At 37.0% G+C, this 16,947-nt stretch overlaps 1 protein-coding gene and 1 long non-coding RNA gene across 3 annotated transcripts; one reads left to right on the forward strand and one right to left on the reverse strand.

Annotated features, from left to right (window-relative positions):
- The first annotated feature begins 51 nt into the window (after positions 1 to 51).
- Positions 52 to 11,617, forward strand: LOC147386633 (uncharacterized). Its single transcript, XM_086422189.1, has 8 exons — positions 52 to 123; positions 207 to 315; positions 1,378 to 1,437; positions 1,548 to 1,594; positions 1,784 to 1,879; positions 1,969 to 2,015; positions 3,203 to 3,258; positions 11,331 to 11,617. The coding sequence occupies exons 3-8, from the start codon at positions 1,401 to 1,403 to the stop codon at positions 11,594 to 11,596; spliced, it is 549 nt and encodes a 182-aa protein (XP_086278315.1). The 5' UTR covers positions 52 to 123; positions 207 to 315; positions 1,378 to 1,400; the 3' UTR covers positions 11,597 to 11,617.
- Positions 4,849 to 7,570, reverse strand: LOC147386634 (uncharacterized). Of its 2 annotated transcripts, XR_015171708.1 has the most exons (3): positions 7,115 to 7,570; positions 6,676 to 6,817; positions 4,849 to 6,465 (listed from the first exon to the last, which is right to left on the reverse strand). It is a non-coding gene; the product is annotated as an uncharacterized LOC147386634 (long non-coding RNA). The 2 variants fall into 2 exon arrangements; XR_015171707.1 differs by lacking the exon at positions 4,849 to 6,465 and having other exon boundaries at positions 6,547 to 6,817.
- Positions 11,618 to 16,947: the final 5,330 nt, after the last annotated feature.

Raw genomic sequence — 16,947 nt, forward strand, 5'->3', positions numbered from 1 at the left:
CAGCTTGCATTTCACACTCTCAATTCATCAAGGTCTACTTATCAATCTATAACATTTAAGCCGGATTTCTTTGATGTTTTTGCGATTTCTGCGCCTCAAGTGAAATGTAGTGTGCTTTTGAAGGTAATACAATTTTCCATTATTAGTGTTTGATTAAATTAACTATGTTGTGTGCTAAGCCAACTCCTCTAACTAGCTGTGTTTAGGCTGTTTGTTCTGTTTTAAGGACACCCGTTACTGGTGTGGATCGCCTCTGTGTACTATTGCCCGATCCCAAGGCATCAAAAGTGCAGTGGACTTTAGATTGCCATAACGGTATTCCACCCCCTGTTACTTCTTAATTTAGTTTATTTGTACGTGTTTATATAAGGCAAAGGGTGCCTTATATTATACTTTGAATGGTACATTATGTTGTACTTTTATTTTTTATTTGTATTTTTCAAAAAAATAAATAAATGAAAGAAGTGTTTAACCATCTGCTCTATTGGCCCATCGCACAGATCAGCTGGCCATGGTAACACATAAATTTATGGATAGTTTCTTTCTCATTGTTTCATTTTCTCTATTTTTGAAGTATCTTATCAAGAAGTGGTTGGGATTATTTGATCAAACTTTAAGCTAGGAAATCTCCTTTGTAGTGTTAACCAACCAACTACTACAAAAAGACTGATCTTGGAGAGGGAGAGAAATCTGTTGGGATTATTTGATTGAACTTTAAGCTAGGACATCTTATTTATGATGTTAACCAACCAACTACTACAAAAGACCAATCTGTTGGAGAGAGGGAGAACTATGAATATAAGAGGTTCACTGGGCTTAACTAGGGTATGACACCTGAGAGTGGAGGAAAATTTACACTCAACAGTCCCCTCACTTTTATGTTAGGAAAACTTTAAGCTAGGAAAATTTCAATGAATGAGCACACTTTTTTGGGTTTCTTATTGCTTTGCACCCTTCTTGTTGTTACTTTGTGGAGGTTGTGCTATCCTCATTCCTCGTCATCTTACACACCTATTTGATTATGTTTGTACTTAATAGATGACATGTCTATCATGCAATTAGTCCATTCTTTTTTATATGATATTTGGGGCCCTACTTCAATTATGGACTAGACCAAAATCTCATGTAGGCACATTGTTACAGATTATTATTATTATTATTATTATTATTTTGTGATTTGATACAGCATCCAACGTGGATTGAACTAAAATCTAGATTTGAGCAGGCACGTGGATAGCGACAAGCTGTGTAACAAAGACACAGACATGTGCATAGGTGTCCTACATTGATATGTTGATGGAAAACCATGACTTAGGTGTCCTGTATAATAGAGGTGTCGCATTAGTTTCTCATGATTTTCTCCAATCCATGACTTAGGTGCTAGACAAATATTTAAAAAGATGGACGTAGGTGCCCTGGAGATTGGAGATTATCTTGGTACTCTCTTTATTTCACTCTCTTCTTATCTCCCCTATATTTTATGCTGTCTTTTGCTTTAGTTCACCTTTTTTTGTGCTGTCATATGTATCCCATTTGATTACTTTCAGCCATTGGAGCAATCTTTTCCGCAACAGATTCTGTTTGCACATTGCAGGTATGGAAAGACTTAAAAAGTTGTGTATTGTTTGAACTACTCAAAATAGGAATAAACAAAAACTATAGTTTATTTCATTTGCTGGTACAGGTGCTTAATTAGGATGAGACACCTCTATTATATAGTTTATTCTTTGAGGAAGGTGTTGTTAATGATGCTACATCAGCGGTACTTTTTAATGCAATCCAGAGTTATGATCTCACTCACATCAATTCCAACACTGCCTTGCATTTTGTTGACAACTTCTTATATTTATTTACCATAAGCACATTGTTAGGAATGTTTGTAAGTCTCTCTCTCTCTCTCTCTCTCTCTCTCTCTCTCTCTCTCTCTCATGTGTGTGTAAGATAAGCCTTCTTCTCTTTCTCTTGCAGACTGGTCTACTTAGTGCATACGTTATCAAAAAATTATATTTTGGCAGGTTTGTTAATGACTTCACTGTTTACTTCTTATAGGCTATATCTTTAGAGTTATGTTTTTGTATTGAAAAATTTCTCTCTCTATACCAAGTTAAATGCCGTTTTTGTCTCATTATGTTGTTACTTTCAGTGTTATCCTTACTTTTGGTACTTGGTATTTGGTAAAACAGTTTCCCTTAACATTTTAGGAGGTAAAAATTGTAGTGGTTACCCGTAGACTGCAGACTGTCTACCGGCCTCAGTGTAGCACATGTGGTGCATGTGCAAGAGAGTAGAACCTACCATTCTGCAAGGCCCCACCCTGTCTATGTATATCACATTTGGCACATCATCCTTGTAGTCTAACTGACACCACCTTCGTTTTTTTTTTTTTTCCATAAAAGCTAAACTAAAACTTAGTAGCAATTAAACTAAAACTTGTTTGCAATATATGTTTCCCTACCCTCACTCCCAAGTCCCCTCTTATACCACTCCCACATTGTTGAACTAAGTTTGTAGTAAGACTGCTTCAACAATAACAAGTGTGAAATGGTGGACCCTCCTAATGCACCTTGTTTGAACTAGCCTTTTGGGGATTTATTTGTTAATATTAAGACAACGAGATGAGCTTTAATCATTGACTGTATGTATCCTTTTTTCTCAGATCGAACACAATGAACTCCTATTAATTGTGACCAACCACAAGCCTTGTCCAAATCTGTTTGTAGGAATATGGTCCTTTCAAGTCTTCCATTGGCAATAGTCGATGAGGTAGCTAGCAAGATGGATTTACGTTTAGGGAATCTCCATGTACTTTATAAAAGGTTGCTCATTATTTAAGTCAGACACTTAGCAAGTACCTTGTCGGTGAAGTTGAATGTTTTTTTACTAGATGGACTTGGTTGTAGTGGCACCCTTTAACTTTCAAATCAAGGTTATTAATGTGGGATTGATTAATGTAGGAGTTGTTTTTATGACTAAGCTGGGATTGAACCATGTCTTGGTTAAATTGACTCTGAAAGGATAGGGATACGTGAGTTTGAAACTGGATATGGATAGATATGAAACCTTATGACATTGAGTGGTATTGCAAGTCTCTGTAGTATTGCAGGTTCATATGTTAAAATGTATGCTAAGTGGACAAATCATGTAAATAAATAATGGCCATCTTGTTTGATTTTATCCTTTTATTTGTTTCTTTGTATTTCAGAGTGATCTTTAATGGTAATATGCCGAAAAAAAGTGAGAGCATTCATTCACAAAAAGGTACAACGTTATTTTCTTTTACTTTCCATACTTCTGCATCGCTTTCGCTAAAATGTTAAGTAGATTACTTACCCAAAACAACGAACCTCACGATATCCAAGTATTTTGGTTGTACATGATTTATGGCTTTACCATTTTATTTTGCAGGAGTGAGCATAGAGTTGTCTCTTTTTTTAATGCGTAATTTGTTTTTGGATTTCGTAGATGCATTTTTAGTAGATTGTAGCTTATGTTTGGTAAAATATTCATTTACAGGTTGTGGTATCTTTTTATAAACAAGTGATAAGTGAAATTTTTAGTGCCAATAGCAGCTCTTTTTATTTATATAATTGTAGGTTTTATTTTGGAACGAATATTTTATTATTATTATTTTTTACAACATAAGAGGCGGTTTTGAACTGCCTCTAATGTTGTTTTTTTTTTTTTTAAACTAATTTGTTATTAGGGGCGATTTTCAAACTGCCTCTAAAATATAAAAACTGCCTTCAAATAATAATATTTCGAGGCGGTTTTCAAATTGCCCTCAAATTATTATTATTAGAGGCGGTTTTCAAATAGCCTCTAAAATATAAGAATCGCCCTTAAATCATATTCTTTAGAGGCGGTTTTTAAATCGCCATTAAATTATTATTATTGGAAGCAGTTTTAAAATAGCCTCTACAAATATAAGAACCGCCCTTAAATCATATTCTTTAGAGGCGGTTTTTAAACCACCATTAAATTATTATTATTAGAGGCGGTTTTCAAATAGCCTCTAAAATATAAAAAAAACGCCCTTAAATTAGTATTTAGAGGCAGTTTTAAAACCGCCCTTAGTCGGCCACTAAAAGAAATCAGCGACGCCACTATAGTGGGCGGTTTGACAAAACCGCCCTTAATCATATTGGAGGCGGTTTATTCAAAATTGGTGGCAGTTTAAAACTGCCTCTAAAAAACTCATATTTTGTAGTGTAAATATCAACCATAAGGACTATTTGAAGAATAAGATACGATATTGAAATTTTGAGGACGAAATTTTTATTAAGAGGGGGAGAATGTAAAACTCCGAGTTTTTTATTCGTATTTCGAGAAAAAATAAATAGTGAAATTTTGAGAAAATTCTAAATGTGGGACTTAAGGTAAAACTTTAAGAATTTTTTTTTTTGACTATTTTTAATGAAATCTGAGTTCACTATTAAATTTAAAATGACTGAAAAACATATTTTTACTTATAAACAAGCTCAAATGCAAGTCCAAACAAAAAAGTTAAAAAATCTTCGATTTTCGAGTCAAACCAAGTTAAAAAAATAAATTTTTGCTAGAAAAAGAATTTGTAAAATCTGATCACACCATTGGATCCGTAACTTTTACAATCTACATTAGATCCACCTCGACTTCCATGCCAATCATCTTGATTTTCGTGCACACTCTTCAATCCTATCGCAAAGAGATTGATAGGGATTCTCTATTTTTATTAGCAATCATAAATTGTGAAAATTACATTTAGGATTTTTAATAAAAATTTGTAATGTGTTTACAAATTGTAGAATTCTTTTCATTATTTCAAATTCATGCCAAGATCTTAATGTTTGATGGGTTTAATTGTATTTTATAACAAATTATATGTGGGTAAATCTTTTACTGAGTTATTTCTGCTAGTTGGGTCTTATGCACTGCTCGTACCCCGTTTTGATCCAAGTTTTGTAAATTTTTAATTAAATTGATAAAAATGAATTTCAAAATTTGAAAAATATTTTAATATTTAATGAATTCATATCGAGCTGATGAATATCAAAAAATGAATATTGTGTTCGAAAGATTGAAAATTACAAAAATCGAAAAAATGAAAAAAAAGGGATAAAACGATAAAATGTTAGAATCACACTTGAGGGGTGATGCATGCATTTTACATTGTGATTCAATGTGTGGGTTGATAAACGGATATTCATGGTTAATTTACTTTATATTGTTATGAGGTAACTTGCATATTTATTTACGATTATGCGTTGTGTATATTATTTATTTTACGTCGGTGGGCTTCTATTGCATGGTAAGAAATTGGATATTCATTCTCAACTCTGTAATGTTAATTTTGATTTATTTTCAAAGAAAAGAAATGATATGTATATGTAGTTATTTTGTAAATTGTTAAAGAACTTGTGAATGCATAAAGGGATAGTCTGTCATATCATCCGGAGTGATATACTATCCTGAGATGTACAGTAAGGACAACAAACTCATATGTGGTATGTGACGTATATGAAAGTGGAGTCACCATGGGAATTCACATTTATTTCTCTTTATCTTTTTCAGTGAATTTGTATTTTAAAGGTGGTCATACATGATTGGGAATGTATAATGAGAATCATATGCACGACTAATAGAAATAGACGAAAATGATTAATCAGTGATCACTAACAATCTAACGTAGTTGAACGTTCTGATACATCGAAAAGAGACCTATTACTTACAGTTACATCCAATGGCCAGCTTGAACTGGATAAATGGTCTCGCAAATATAGTAAACAATGACCAGCTAAAAAATTAGGTAACTTTATTTTGTTTTATAAAATATCTATTCAATCTTTTTCAAATCAAAAGTTAAAAAATAACACGTATGTGGATTACATCCCAAAGCGCACCCAAAACCACTCTCTTGGGATGATCATGCCCAACTCCCTTTGAAACAATTACGTCCAATCTCTTTAATTGGATTAGTTACCCATCACTCAAATCGATCACATCTAATATGGTTTTTAGGGTCAATCATGCCCACTATTCTACCTAAGGAATGACCACGTCCACTAGATCTACCAGCATAGGCACGTTCGCATACCTGATTATTTTTCTTTGAACGATCACATCCAAGTATACATTTAGTCGAGAGGTCCTCCACCTAACCTTGGATGGTCACCCACCATTCTGTAGTTCGCTAGGACAATCACGTTCATTGTCACTCACTATAACGATCACGTCCATTTTACTCCTCTGGGTTTTGTTCCCACGTACTTGCATAAAATGGAACCTTCAAACTTAGTTTTTATAAGTACGTATTTATAAACCCGCAATTCGCCTAGACCCAACCTTTATAAATACCCTAGGTGCACCAGATCCAATACTTCTAAAATACTTCCGACATTCGATTCTCACATTCCTTCACCATAAAAACTCACGTAACACTAGGTCCCTCATGACCCAAAAGTAGATGCACACTGGGTTCTCCTCAACCTAACAATAAAAATAAACACAAGTTCAATACGGGTACTCGCTGATCAAAGAGTAAAATAAATACAGGTTCTCCTCAACCCATTCAATAAAATAAATAAACACCGAGTTGTTCTCAACTCAATAATAAAATAAATAAACAGTGAGTTTTTGTCAACTCAACATCCATAATTACACAAATGCAAAATAAGTAAAAGAAAGACCATTTCTTACTTCAAATAGATTATTTTCAAAAAAGGGTCACACAATATCAACAGTGCCACCTGTGGTGGAAAAGGAGTGAAATCTGCTGTGGGACCACAGATTTTGCCTACGATGGGTTGTGGTGGCATCGAGCTTCCCACCTGGGCTCCTCCTACACGGTCACAGACATTAGTAGATTTGATGTTTGCGCCTCAGTTCGATCTACTCTTGTTTAAATGTGTTTTTAAGTTCCTCAGGTATGTTTCAAAGTGGCAATTAATTATATAAAACATGCAAAATCGATGATTCATGAATTTAATAGAAAAATAACACTCATGACATGCGTGTATTTGAACCATGGTATTTAAGATCATGTTTTTAAAATAAATATAGCTTATTAAATCAATTCCTACTATGCTATATAAGAACCTACAAAATAACCTAGCACCAATGAGGTTTCCAAATCTACCTGAGCAATTTGTGACTCCCTTTCACCCTTGAGCTCCAAACCTTGAAGTAGTCTTGCCATTTACCCTCCAATCTAGCTAGATTTCTTAGAGATCGAGTTAAACAAAGTGGGGGTTGAAGAGCTAGAGGTTTGAGGCCATATGGTTGGCATTTTGGGAGAGTGTCTAGGGAAAGATGTTGCTGAAATTTGGGAAGAAAAAGGGTACAGGTTTGCTGAATTTATTTTTGCTTAAAAAAAAAATTGAACTAAATGTCTCTCATACACCATATATTTATAAGGATGGGTTCAAATTGTAACCATGCTGGATTTTTTTTTTCTTTTTGATTGTTACGATTTCAACCATTTGTGAGGATTACGAGCAAAGGATTTAAAGAAATTTGGGATGGTTTTTTTGAAGAGTTTGAGGATGGAAGAGTGATGAAGTTTTTGAAGAAATTTGGTTGGAAGGTTGCTGAATTGTTTTGACAGAACGATAACAAGGTAAAATTGTCTCAAATGAGACTTATATAATGTGGGGTGTGTTGAGTAACCATGATTAATCAACCATGGTTTGATTAAACATGGGTTAACTTTTACATGATCTCCGCATGACAAGTGTCTACGGGCTGAGGAGATATCAACATGTGTCCATGGGATGGACACTCCCTGAGATACAAGTGGAGGTGGCTTGGTTTTCATTACCAAATTCAAAAAATTTTGACTTCGCAACTTAACGATGGTTAGTTGTTAACCATGGTCCCAATTGTATAAGCTTAGTTAAATTTAGTGGTGGGACCCATCCTAGGTTAGAATAATAGGAATTATTTGGACTTTGACCCAAATCAACCCAAGTTGATACGGTTGACCATTTCTCGGAATCCAACTTCGGGTCCAAGCGCGCTTTTCGTCGAAATACAACGTGTGAATAATTTTTCAAGATCTATCTGATGGAAATATGTTTTCCCAAAATTGTATCTTATATAACTTGTCCTTATGACATATTCCTCATCGTTTCGGTTCTCCGTCAACTTTCAACTGGACATGGTCAATTTAACTATTGGGTAACTCTAATGCTCTTTTAGACTTATTAATTTAATGATTTTAAACTATTCGATCTTACATATCTCATCAAAAAATTCCTCGAGTTATGTGGTGACTGGGAAGGTTCATCACAACTTTATAGCCCATATTTCTCCATATTTAACGTTTTACAATACAACAATTTGACTTTGGTTTTTGTCAATTGCTGGAGTTTGAAGATGTTACAATGCATTTTAACAAATTTCTCCAACTGCAAGAATGTTAGTAAATCTTATGTCTCTAGCAGAAGTGACATTTATTCTTTGGGCATCTTCAATTCTTGTGGAAATGCAATAAAGAACCATGCATATCGTTTCACAATTTTTTCTCTATGGACCGTCATCGATGACCATAGTAGGTTTGCGTCCTGAGGCCATGGCTTTTATCAAATTAAAATTCGAAGAGTCATCGAATATGCCACTATTGCTCAAGTTCTTGAAGTCTCAAGCGACGTTCCTTTGTATTACATGTTCTAGGTTAGAAGATAATAGTGTGTGTAGAACAAAATCTAGGCATGGCAAGATTTTTCGGATTTTGATTCTTCCTGCAAAGACTAGAAGGCACATTATCATCATGGTTTGATGAAAAAATAAGTTGTTGCTCCATTTAGAAAAATGGACTACACTTATAGTTGGAGCCACCGGCGTTTTTTGTGAATATATCACCACGGGCGTATTAACTATGACAACCATCTTGTTTGTCTGCTGATCTTACCATATTATCTTCAGAGGAGAAGTCTAGTCGACGGTTTAGTAGTTGGTCTTGTGGCATCCAAACGAAACACCAACCTTTTAAATAAGCATACAAAGAATGATCATTCAAGGCGGGCCAATTTTGCGGGTGGATACATCATTTTTACGGATTTTCTACTGAAGAGGATTTTATACGAGGAGCCTGTTGGGACGATTCTTGTAATGTTGCTGTGCTGATCGCTTTATGCTTATCTCGCCATGTAATTGAATGGTATCCTTTCGAAAAGGTTCAAGACTTCATCTTTCCTTTAGCCGCCAAAATGTCATCGGGCACTACTCTCCCTATAGGAGTAGTCTTTTTAGGGTGTTTATGTAAAAATCTTTACTTATTTGTCAAAGATGCGAGGTAGTCAAATGGCCGGAGGATAATTCAGAGTTTTATCAGTGCCTTTTTCTTGTAGATGTGGCTATGGGAACACTTCCCAAAGTATGCTCCTCCTATGACTAAATTTGCAAAATCTATTAAGAGAGGGGGAGTACTTAGTTCAGCCTTGATTGCCACTGATGATGTTCTAAATAATATGCCTTGGGTTTGGCGATGGTTCAACACGAAAGGCGGACTTGGGTTGGCGCCGTACTTAAACTCATACCATTATTTTGTCTTTCGACCTTACAGACATACACCTAGGGGGGTTTCTCCAGCTGAAGTATACCCTGATGTTAGTAGCCTCCCCTCGACTGTGCTGAGATCATCTTTTTATTATATAGTACGCCTTCTTTCGTCATAAGTTTTATTAAGGGGATATGGATCCCTTTATCGTATAATCCGGATCGATTCGCACTCCAATTCAGGTTTGATCACGATGTCCCTATGGGTTTTCATATGTCTCCTTCAGTTGATGATGCTTTAGATGCGTTTTATTGCCTTTGCATGCACCAATTAGTTCGCCTTCACGAGACCTCGCTATTCTTTCCCCGCAAGAAACTTGGTGGTCTGCTTATTCACTCCGCTCATTCTTATTGGGAAAATGTGTTGTCCGAGATACATAATTATGCTACTATGTCGTATTGCGAGCACACACCCCTAGAAGATGACATTCTTGATCTTAACCCCCGTCTTAAATGCTTTTCGGAGGACCTTAAATCACCCTTAGGAAAGGTAAAAGGGTAGAAGATATTGAGAAAGGCAAGGCACCTTTACCTAGGAGCTATGACAAGCACGATCACCTCGGCGCCATGAGTCGGGCCCTTCGTTTGGCGCCGTGAAGAGGCAACCTGGCCTAAGCACCGTGAGTAATCCCCTAACGTTTCTCCTTGTAAGTCATCATACTCTTGCGACAATGATCTTAGTGATTGTTTTCAATATCCCACGTCAGTAAGAAAGGTGAAATCTCGATTCCCCAAGAGAAGAAATAAGTCCCTTTCGTCGACTAATGTGAGTGACAATGACCATTCTGTCTTCGATCGAATTCAGAAGGCGGTGATATGCATGGCTGACCTAGCTTCCTCTTGCTATGACTTTAATACAATGAAGTCTTTTGCTCTGTCACCAGATTTAAGAGACATTCCAACTCGCTTGGCTGCAGTGTCTCACATTTGTGACATGGGTTACACAGAGGCCATTGTGAACATTGTCAGTGAGATCTTGATTCCTGATGTCAATCTTTCCCCTAATATGGTAGAAAAATCTTCAGACGCTGAAGACAACATCCCTTTGAACATGCTTTTGCAATGAAAGGTACATACCGCTTCCTACTATAATCTTCCCTTATTATTTAGAATCACTCTTAATTTGGTTTAATGTGTCAATTTTGGTAGAAATGGGAGGACGGTTCATCACCTCATGTCCATTCTAGTTGTTCTCCATCATGATCAACAAACCATCCAAAGCACGATGCATCTCGGTGCCCTGGGGAGGATTTACCTTAGTTGATATTCCTTTAGATGATTTCAATTTTCTTGATTTAACATCTGAGCACATGTTCAAATTTGCAGTCGAACTACGCTCTTATGAAGACCAACATCCTCATAAAAGCACAAATTTCCAATTTCCAATGCCACAGAGTGTCATTGAGGATTTATTCGGGGTTCTTGACAATTTGCCTCCACATGTATCTAGTGGAGCGTCTGACAGTAGTGCTTTACTTAGTGACTTTGTAACTCCCGATCAGCACCAATCTGAGTAGACTCAAGGTGCTTGTGATTTTCACAAGGCTCCTTACACGTCAGTCAAGGTGCCTTGTAATCCTCTCAAAACCCCTGATGATACTTCTGACAGCCCTGATATACATGATCCTCCTTCACCTTGTAATCATCTCAAAACCCCTGATGTATTGTGGATTGTTTGTGCTCTGAAAAATAAGTGATTGGCTGACATTACGTTGAACAACTTAATTCATGGAGTCATCGCATAACTGTTGTCGAGAAATTACACTTTAACGTTGGGTGTCTTCGTTTTCGTACAGATCAGGCTCTACAACTTATTTACTCACACCAGACCCTTTTGCTGGAAATGGAGTCTGCTGAGTCAGTTCACAAGGAGGCTAAGGAGAATTTGCGCTTGGCGGAGGAAAACACAGTTGCTCTTGAGAAGCAAATTTCCCTTGCACACAAGTGTGTGCTTTCTTTTCATGCAGAGTATGAGATGAACCCGGGCACAGTAGCTTCCATGCATGACCGTAAGAAATTATTCAAGGCATCTTTGAATGCCTTTGCAATAGATGATTTGTAGTGATTTGATATTAACAATGTATTTTTTTCGTATTTCACTAAGTACGGTTTTGCTTTATTATTCTACAGAGTTTGACTATCATGACCTAGGTGCATTAACCCATACATTAAGAATTTAATTATACCAAAAATTACTACATATGCACATGAAGAGAGGCTCCATCCTAGGTGTCTTTTAACAAAAGATAAGGTGCCTTAACCAAAGGATTAGACACCTTAACAAAACAAGATTATTCTTAAGAGCACTTAAGAGCATACTCTCAGGCTAGGCACCTTGAACAGCATAGTTAGGTGCCATACAAAACAATCACTACATTTTTGTTAAGAAAAATACAATTTTAGCCATTTCCCATTGATAGACTCCTTAATCTCTTTGCCTTCTAACATTTCCAAATGATAGTATCCACTTGGTGACACCTTTCGAGTGACATACAGCCCTTCCCATTTTGGTGCAAACTTGATCGCATTTGTATTCTTTCGCACATGTGCACACGAACTCAAACACAAGTTCCCCTTCAACAAACGTCCGAAGTTTAACCATTTTTTTATATGCTCGCGACGTCTTCTTTCTGTAATTTTGGACGTTCAATGCTGCTTTCTCTCTTTGTCCCTCAATGGTATCAATTTCCACCATTGTAACAACATTAAGTGCACCTTTACTTAAGCCACTAGCCATTGCAATCCTTGCTGACTTGACTCTGATCTCGACTAGCACCACAGCTTCTATTCCATATACTAGTGAAAAGGGTGTCGGATTTGTCGCACTTCTCGGTGATGTACGATAAGTCCACAGAGCTAAAGTTAATTGCTCAACCCATTTCTTCGGGTAATCATGAATTGTTCAACTTAGTATGCATAGTAGCATCTTATTGGTAGCCTCTGCTTGACTGTTCCCTTTAGGATAGTATGGAGTTGACCTTAAGTTACGGATGTTGTAGTCACTTTTCAATTGCTTGACATGTTGATTAACTAACTGTGTATCATTATCGGAAATTAACTGCCTTGGTATCTCAAATCGGAAAATGATCCTTTCTTTGATAAAATTGACAGTGAACGGTCCTCGGCGTGATTTTAGCGTTGTTGCTTCAACTCATTTCGTAAAGTATTCTGTCATCGTGATTATCCATATACGTCCTTTTGACAACTTAGGGTTGACCCGTCCTACCAAATCAAGTCCCTAGCAATAAAATTGACCATGGTGTTGATATTGCCTGTAATGGAATTACCAGGGCGTGAATAAGGTCAACATGTTTCTAACAGTCATTGTATCTTTGCACGTATATCGTCATATCCTTGATAATAGTCGACTAGCAGTACCTGGTACTTAGTAGTTGTTGACACTATTTGGCTTTCCCTTGGTGCTCACCTTCGTGCATTTTCGTCATAACTAGCTTTCGCTTCCTCACTTGTAAGATACCTCATCAATTTTCCAGCGACGCTCTTCCTATATAAGGCACCATCAATGACCACAAATCTGGTGGCGGATTTTCATATCCTTAGTGTTGCTTGTTTGTCAAGAGGTAGCTCCTTAGTTTCGAGATACTTTTGATATTGTTTCCTCAAATCATTGGTGGATTCCATGACACAAATTTCTCCATGATGCTACGGGCTTTGACAGCTTGGGAATGCTTCTTGTAGAGCTTGAGATTCTTGAACCATTTCTAGCCTGAAGTAGCCCTAACATTGAATTCTTCGATAAAGTGGGATATCCAAAGTGTGGCCGCACACTTGATCATGCATGTCTCTTAAAATTTCTTGTGCTTCCTGTTTCCCTACACAGTGTGCCAAGGTGCATCAGGTCTTTGAAAATAGAGCACATCATCGTAAATCAAATAGTCACATTTCTTCTTTAAAGGGACTTCACTTTGACTTGTACTTGTATCACTTATCTTTAGTAACCCAATCAACTCTTTACACCAATCATTTTTTTTATTTCACTTTGTTCCAATGCAATCCCATAAGTAGGGTAACGTCCTTTTGATAACTTGAACATTTTTAGTTTTTTTTTGAATTTCAACTTTGAAGCCAGTATTGCTAAAGTGTCAACGTGCATGTTGGAATTCTGCTATGTATGCGTAATAGTGGAGTCCTCGTAGTAACGTAATAGATGTTGAGTTTTCATCGGATAAGGTGCCAACCTCAGTTCTTTTAAAGAGAACGTCCCAATCATTTGATTCACCAAAAGGCTGAAATCACCTTTAATCTCAAGACTCTTGATGCCCATTTGTCTTGCAAAAGTAGGACCTAGTAAGAACACCTCTTATTCCACATCATTCTTACTGCATATGAAGTATAATTTGAACGCAAAAGAGATTGTTGACTTGTCTGGGCCCTTAAATACAAGGTCGGCACCTCCTCCCTTTGTCATTGAAGATCCATCGAAGTACATTGTCCATCTAGGTTGCTCATTTTCCATTGCAACTTCGAGACAATTCCCTTGAAAATCCTCATCAATAGGACATACGTCGTTTCCTGGAAATGCAGCCAGAATGTCTACAACTGCTTGTTCTTTAATGGCTCTAAGCATGATGCATTTGATGTCAAATTCTATCAGCCGAAGTAACCATTTTGCCACTCGACCTGTTAGTGCGGGCTATGACGAAAGATACTTGATGGAATCAGCTTTCGTCACTACGTGGACTTCATTAGCTAACAAGTAATGTCTAAATTTCTGAGAGGCATAAACCAAGGCAAGGCCCATTCTTTCAATTTTTGAATATTGATACTTTGCACCCCTTAATGCTCAACTAATGTAGTAAACTGGTCTCTCATGTCTTTCCTTATCTTCTTGGGCCAACAAAGTTCCAATAGCTTCATCTGTTTCTGTTATGTATATCAACAATGTTTTCTGTGGTATCGGCGCCATCATAGTTTGGGTGGCTCCCATGAGACTCTTTATCCTGTTGAACGTGCGTTGGTGTGCTTTACTCCATTCAAAATTGGTTCCTTTCTTCAGTAATGTCAAAAAAGACGAAACTAACTGAGCCAACTTGGGGATGAACCTCCTTATGTATGAAATTTTTCCTAAGAAGCTCTTTTTAACATGTCTAACATGCAAGGTGGGCACATGCTTGTGATAGTGACAGCTTTGTTGGGATCAACTTGGAAGCCCCACTTATGAACCACAAAACCTAAGAATTGTCTTGAAGATACCGCAAAGGAACATTTAAGGAGGTTCATTCGTAGTAGAAATTTTCAACATTGTTCGGAAACCTTCCTTAAAGTACCTATATGTTGCGTTCAATCTTTACTCTTCACTACTATATCATCGACATAGTCTTCCACATCAGAATGCAGCATATCATGAAAACTGGTTGTCATTGTGAGTTGGTATGTTGCTCCCGTATTTTTAAGTCTAAATGGCATCAAAGTAAATAGAAATTCCCTATTGGTGTGCGGAAAGCAGTCTCTTCCGCTTTTTTCAACGCCATACGGATCTGATTATACCCACTAAATCCGTCTGTGAACGAAAAGATCTCTTGGTTAATCATAACATCTACTAAAAAATTGATATTTGAGTCACGAAAGTCAACACAGCAGCGTATACATTCATTCATTTTTTCATGGTACAACATTAGCCAACAATAGAGGGTGTTGAATAGGTTTTATGAAACTTGCTAATAAAAATTCTAAATTTCCTCCTTAATCTGTTTCTCTATTTCATGTCTAAATTGCCTAAGTGTCTGGCTTAACTGGGCCTGCGCTGTTCTTGACATAAAGGTGGTGCATGACCACAGATTCTTCTAAACCAGGCGTTTTGTTGTTCACCCATGCAAACACATCTAAGAATTCTTTCTACAGTTTTATAATTCCTTCTCTTTAGTCACGCATTAATGTCCTACTAATGAACAGAGAGCGCCTCTCGTTATCTGTTCCTATGTTTGTCTCCTCGAGTTTTTTTTCCTCATTTATCTCTCCTTCCATATGGCGAGGCGCCTCCATCATTTCTCCTTCCTCATCATCCACGACGGTGTGTGTTTCATGTACTTTGCTAGAGGAGGCGCCTCCATCGACAATTTTTCCATCGGGCCTTGTAACCCGCTCAACCTTTCTTGCCTTAGGCACTTTTTTTTCCATTTGGTTTATATCATCCCATTTAGGCAATAGAGTGGAGTATATGCGGTTATCTGTTTCTCCTGGCAAAACTTTCTTCTCGAAGAAGGCTGCCTCTAGAAAGTGAGTTTCCTCTAGGGTGAAAGGTCTTTTTGAAGTCGAGATTACTATTACATTGCCACAAACAAAAGCTTTCACAGATTGGTGGTGGGACACCGTCTCATTTGCATGAAGCCAAGGCACCCTAACAACATGTGGTACAAGGCGTCTGTCTCAAGAACATGAAAATGTGTAGGAGATCGAATTGATCCAACCCGCAAATTGACCGTGATGTACCCTACCATGCTAAAGTTATGACCACTAAACCTTGTATTTTAGTCGGTACCTGTACCACTTTGTGTCTCGATATCCTGACTATATTTAACATCCCCATTAGTAATTGGTTAAGAGAAGAACCTGTGTCTACAAAAACTCTTCTTAATTCTCTTCTATTCAATAGCATCGTGACATACAATAGACGCATGTAATCTAAATCCATGAGTATTTTCGCATTTGCGAATGTAATAAATCCTTCCACCTTGCAGTCTAGTGCTGTTATTAACTATCCTTCATCTTGGGTCGATATTGTCGCAAGTTCTAACGCAGCCTCATAATGCTTCTCTTCAGTAAATGCTAGATTATTGAAGAACTGCTTGAATATAGATGTTTATTGAAGTTTAGTTGCAATATGTGTGAATTCTTTGGAAGCTCCTCGGAGACTTGTCTCTCCTACAGTCATCATTGCAACGGGGCAATCAAGGTTCGACAAAGGATTCACATTAGTCATTTCTTCGACGTTATCGAACTATAATTCCCTGTTACTATATTTTTCCAAAAAGATTCTCTTCAACGTGTTACATTCCCTCGTTGCATGCCCCATAAAATCTATGATGTCGACAAAATCGTGGGTTAGACAACAACTGAGGTGTGACTTCTCTGCTTGCAGGTGGTAGACATATAACATCATCTTGTACCCACAAATCTAATATTTTTTCGATCTCCTCCCACTACGTGAAAATACCCTAAACTCGACAGCCCAAAACTGTTGAATTCATCAAAATTCGACAGCCTCACCCATCGAATTTGTTCGTCGTATTGGGCCATGTCGAAAAAAATTTCGACAGCCATAAGCTATAGAAATTATTTTCATCGGTCTTAAAAACTGTCGAAACAAATAAATTCGACGTCTGCGAACCATTAAAAATATAAATTCGATGGCTTTGGGCCGTCGAATCTGGTATTTTTTAATCATAAATTTGA

Source organism: Akebia trifoliata, chromosome 14 (assembly GCF_017979445.1).
Source record: "Akebia trifoliata isolate Shusen 1 chromosome 14, ASM1797944v1, whole genome shotgun sequence".
NCBI classification, from domain to species: domain Eukaryota; kingdom Viridiplantae; phylum Streptophyta; class Magnoliopsida; order Ranunculales; family Lardizabalaceae; genus Akebia; species Akebia trifoliata.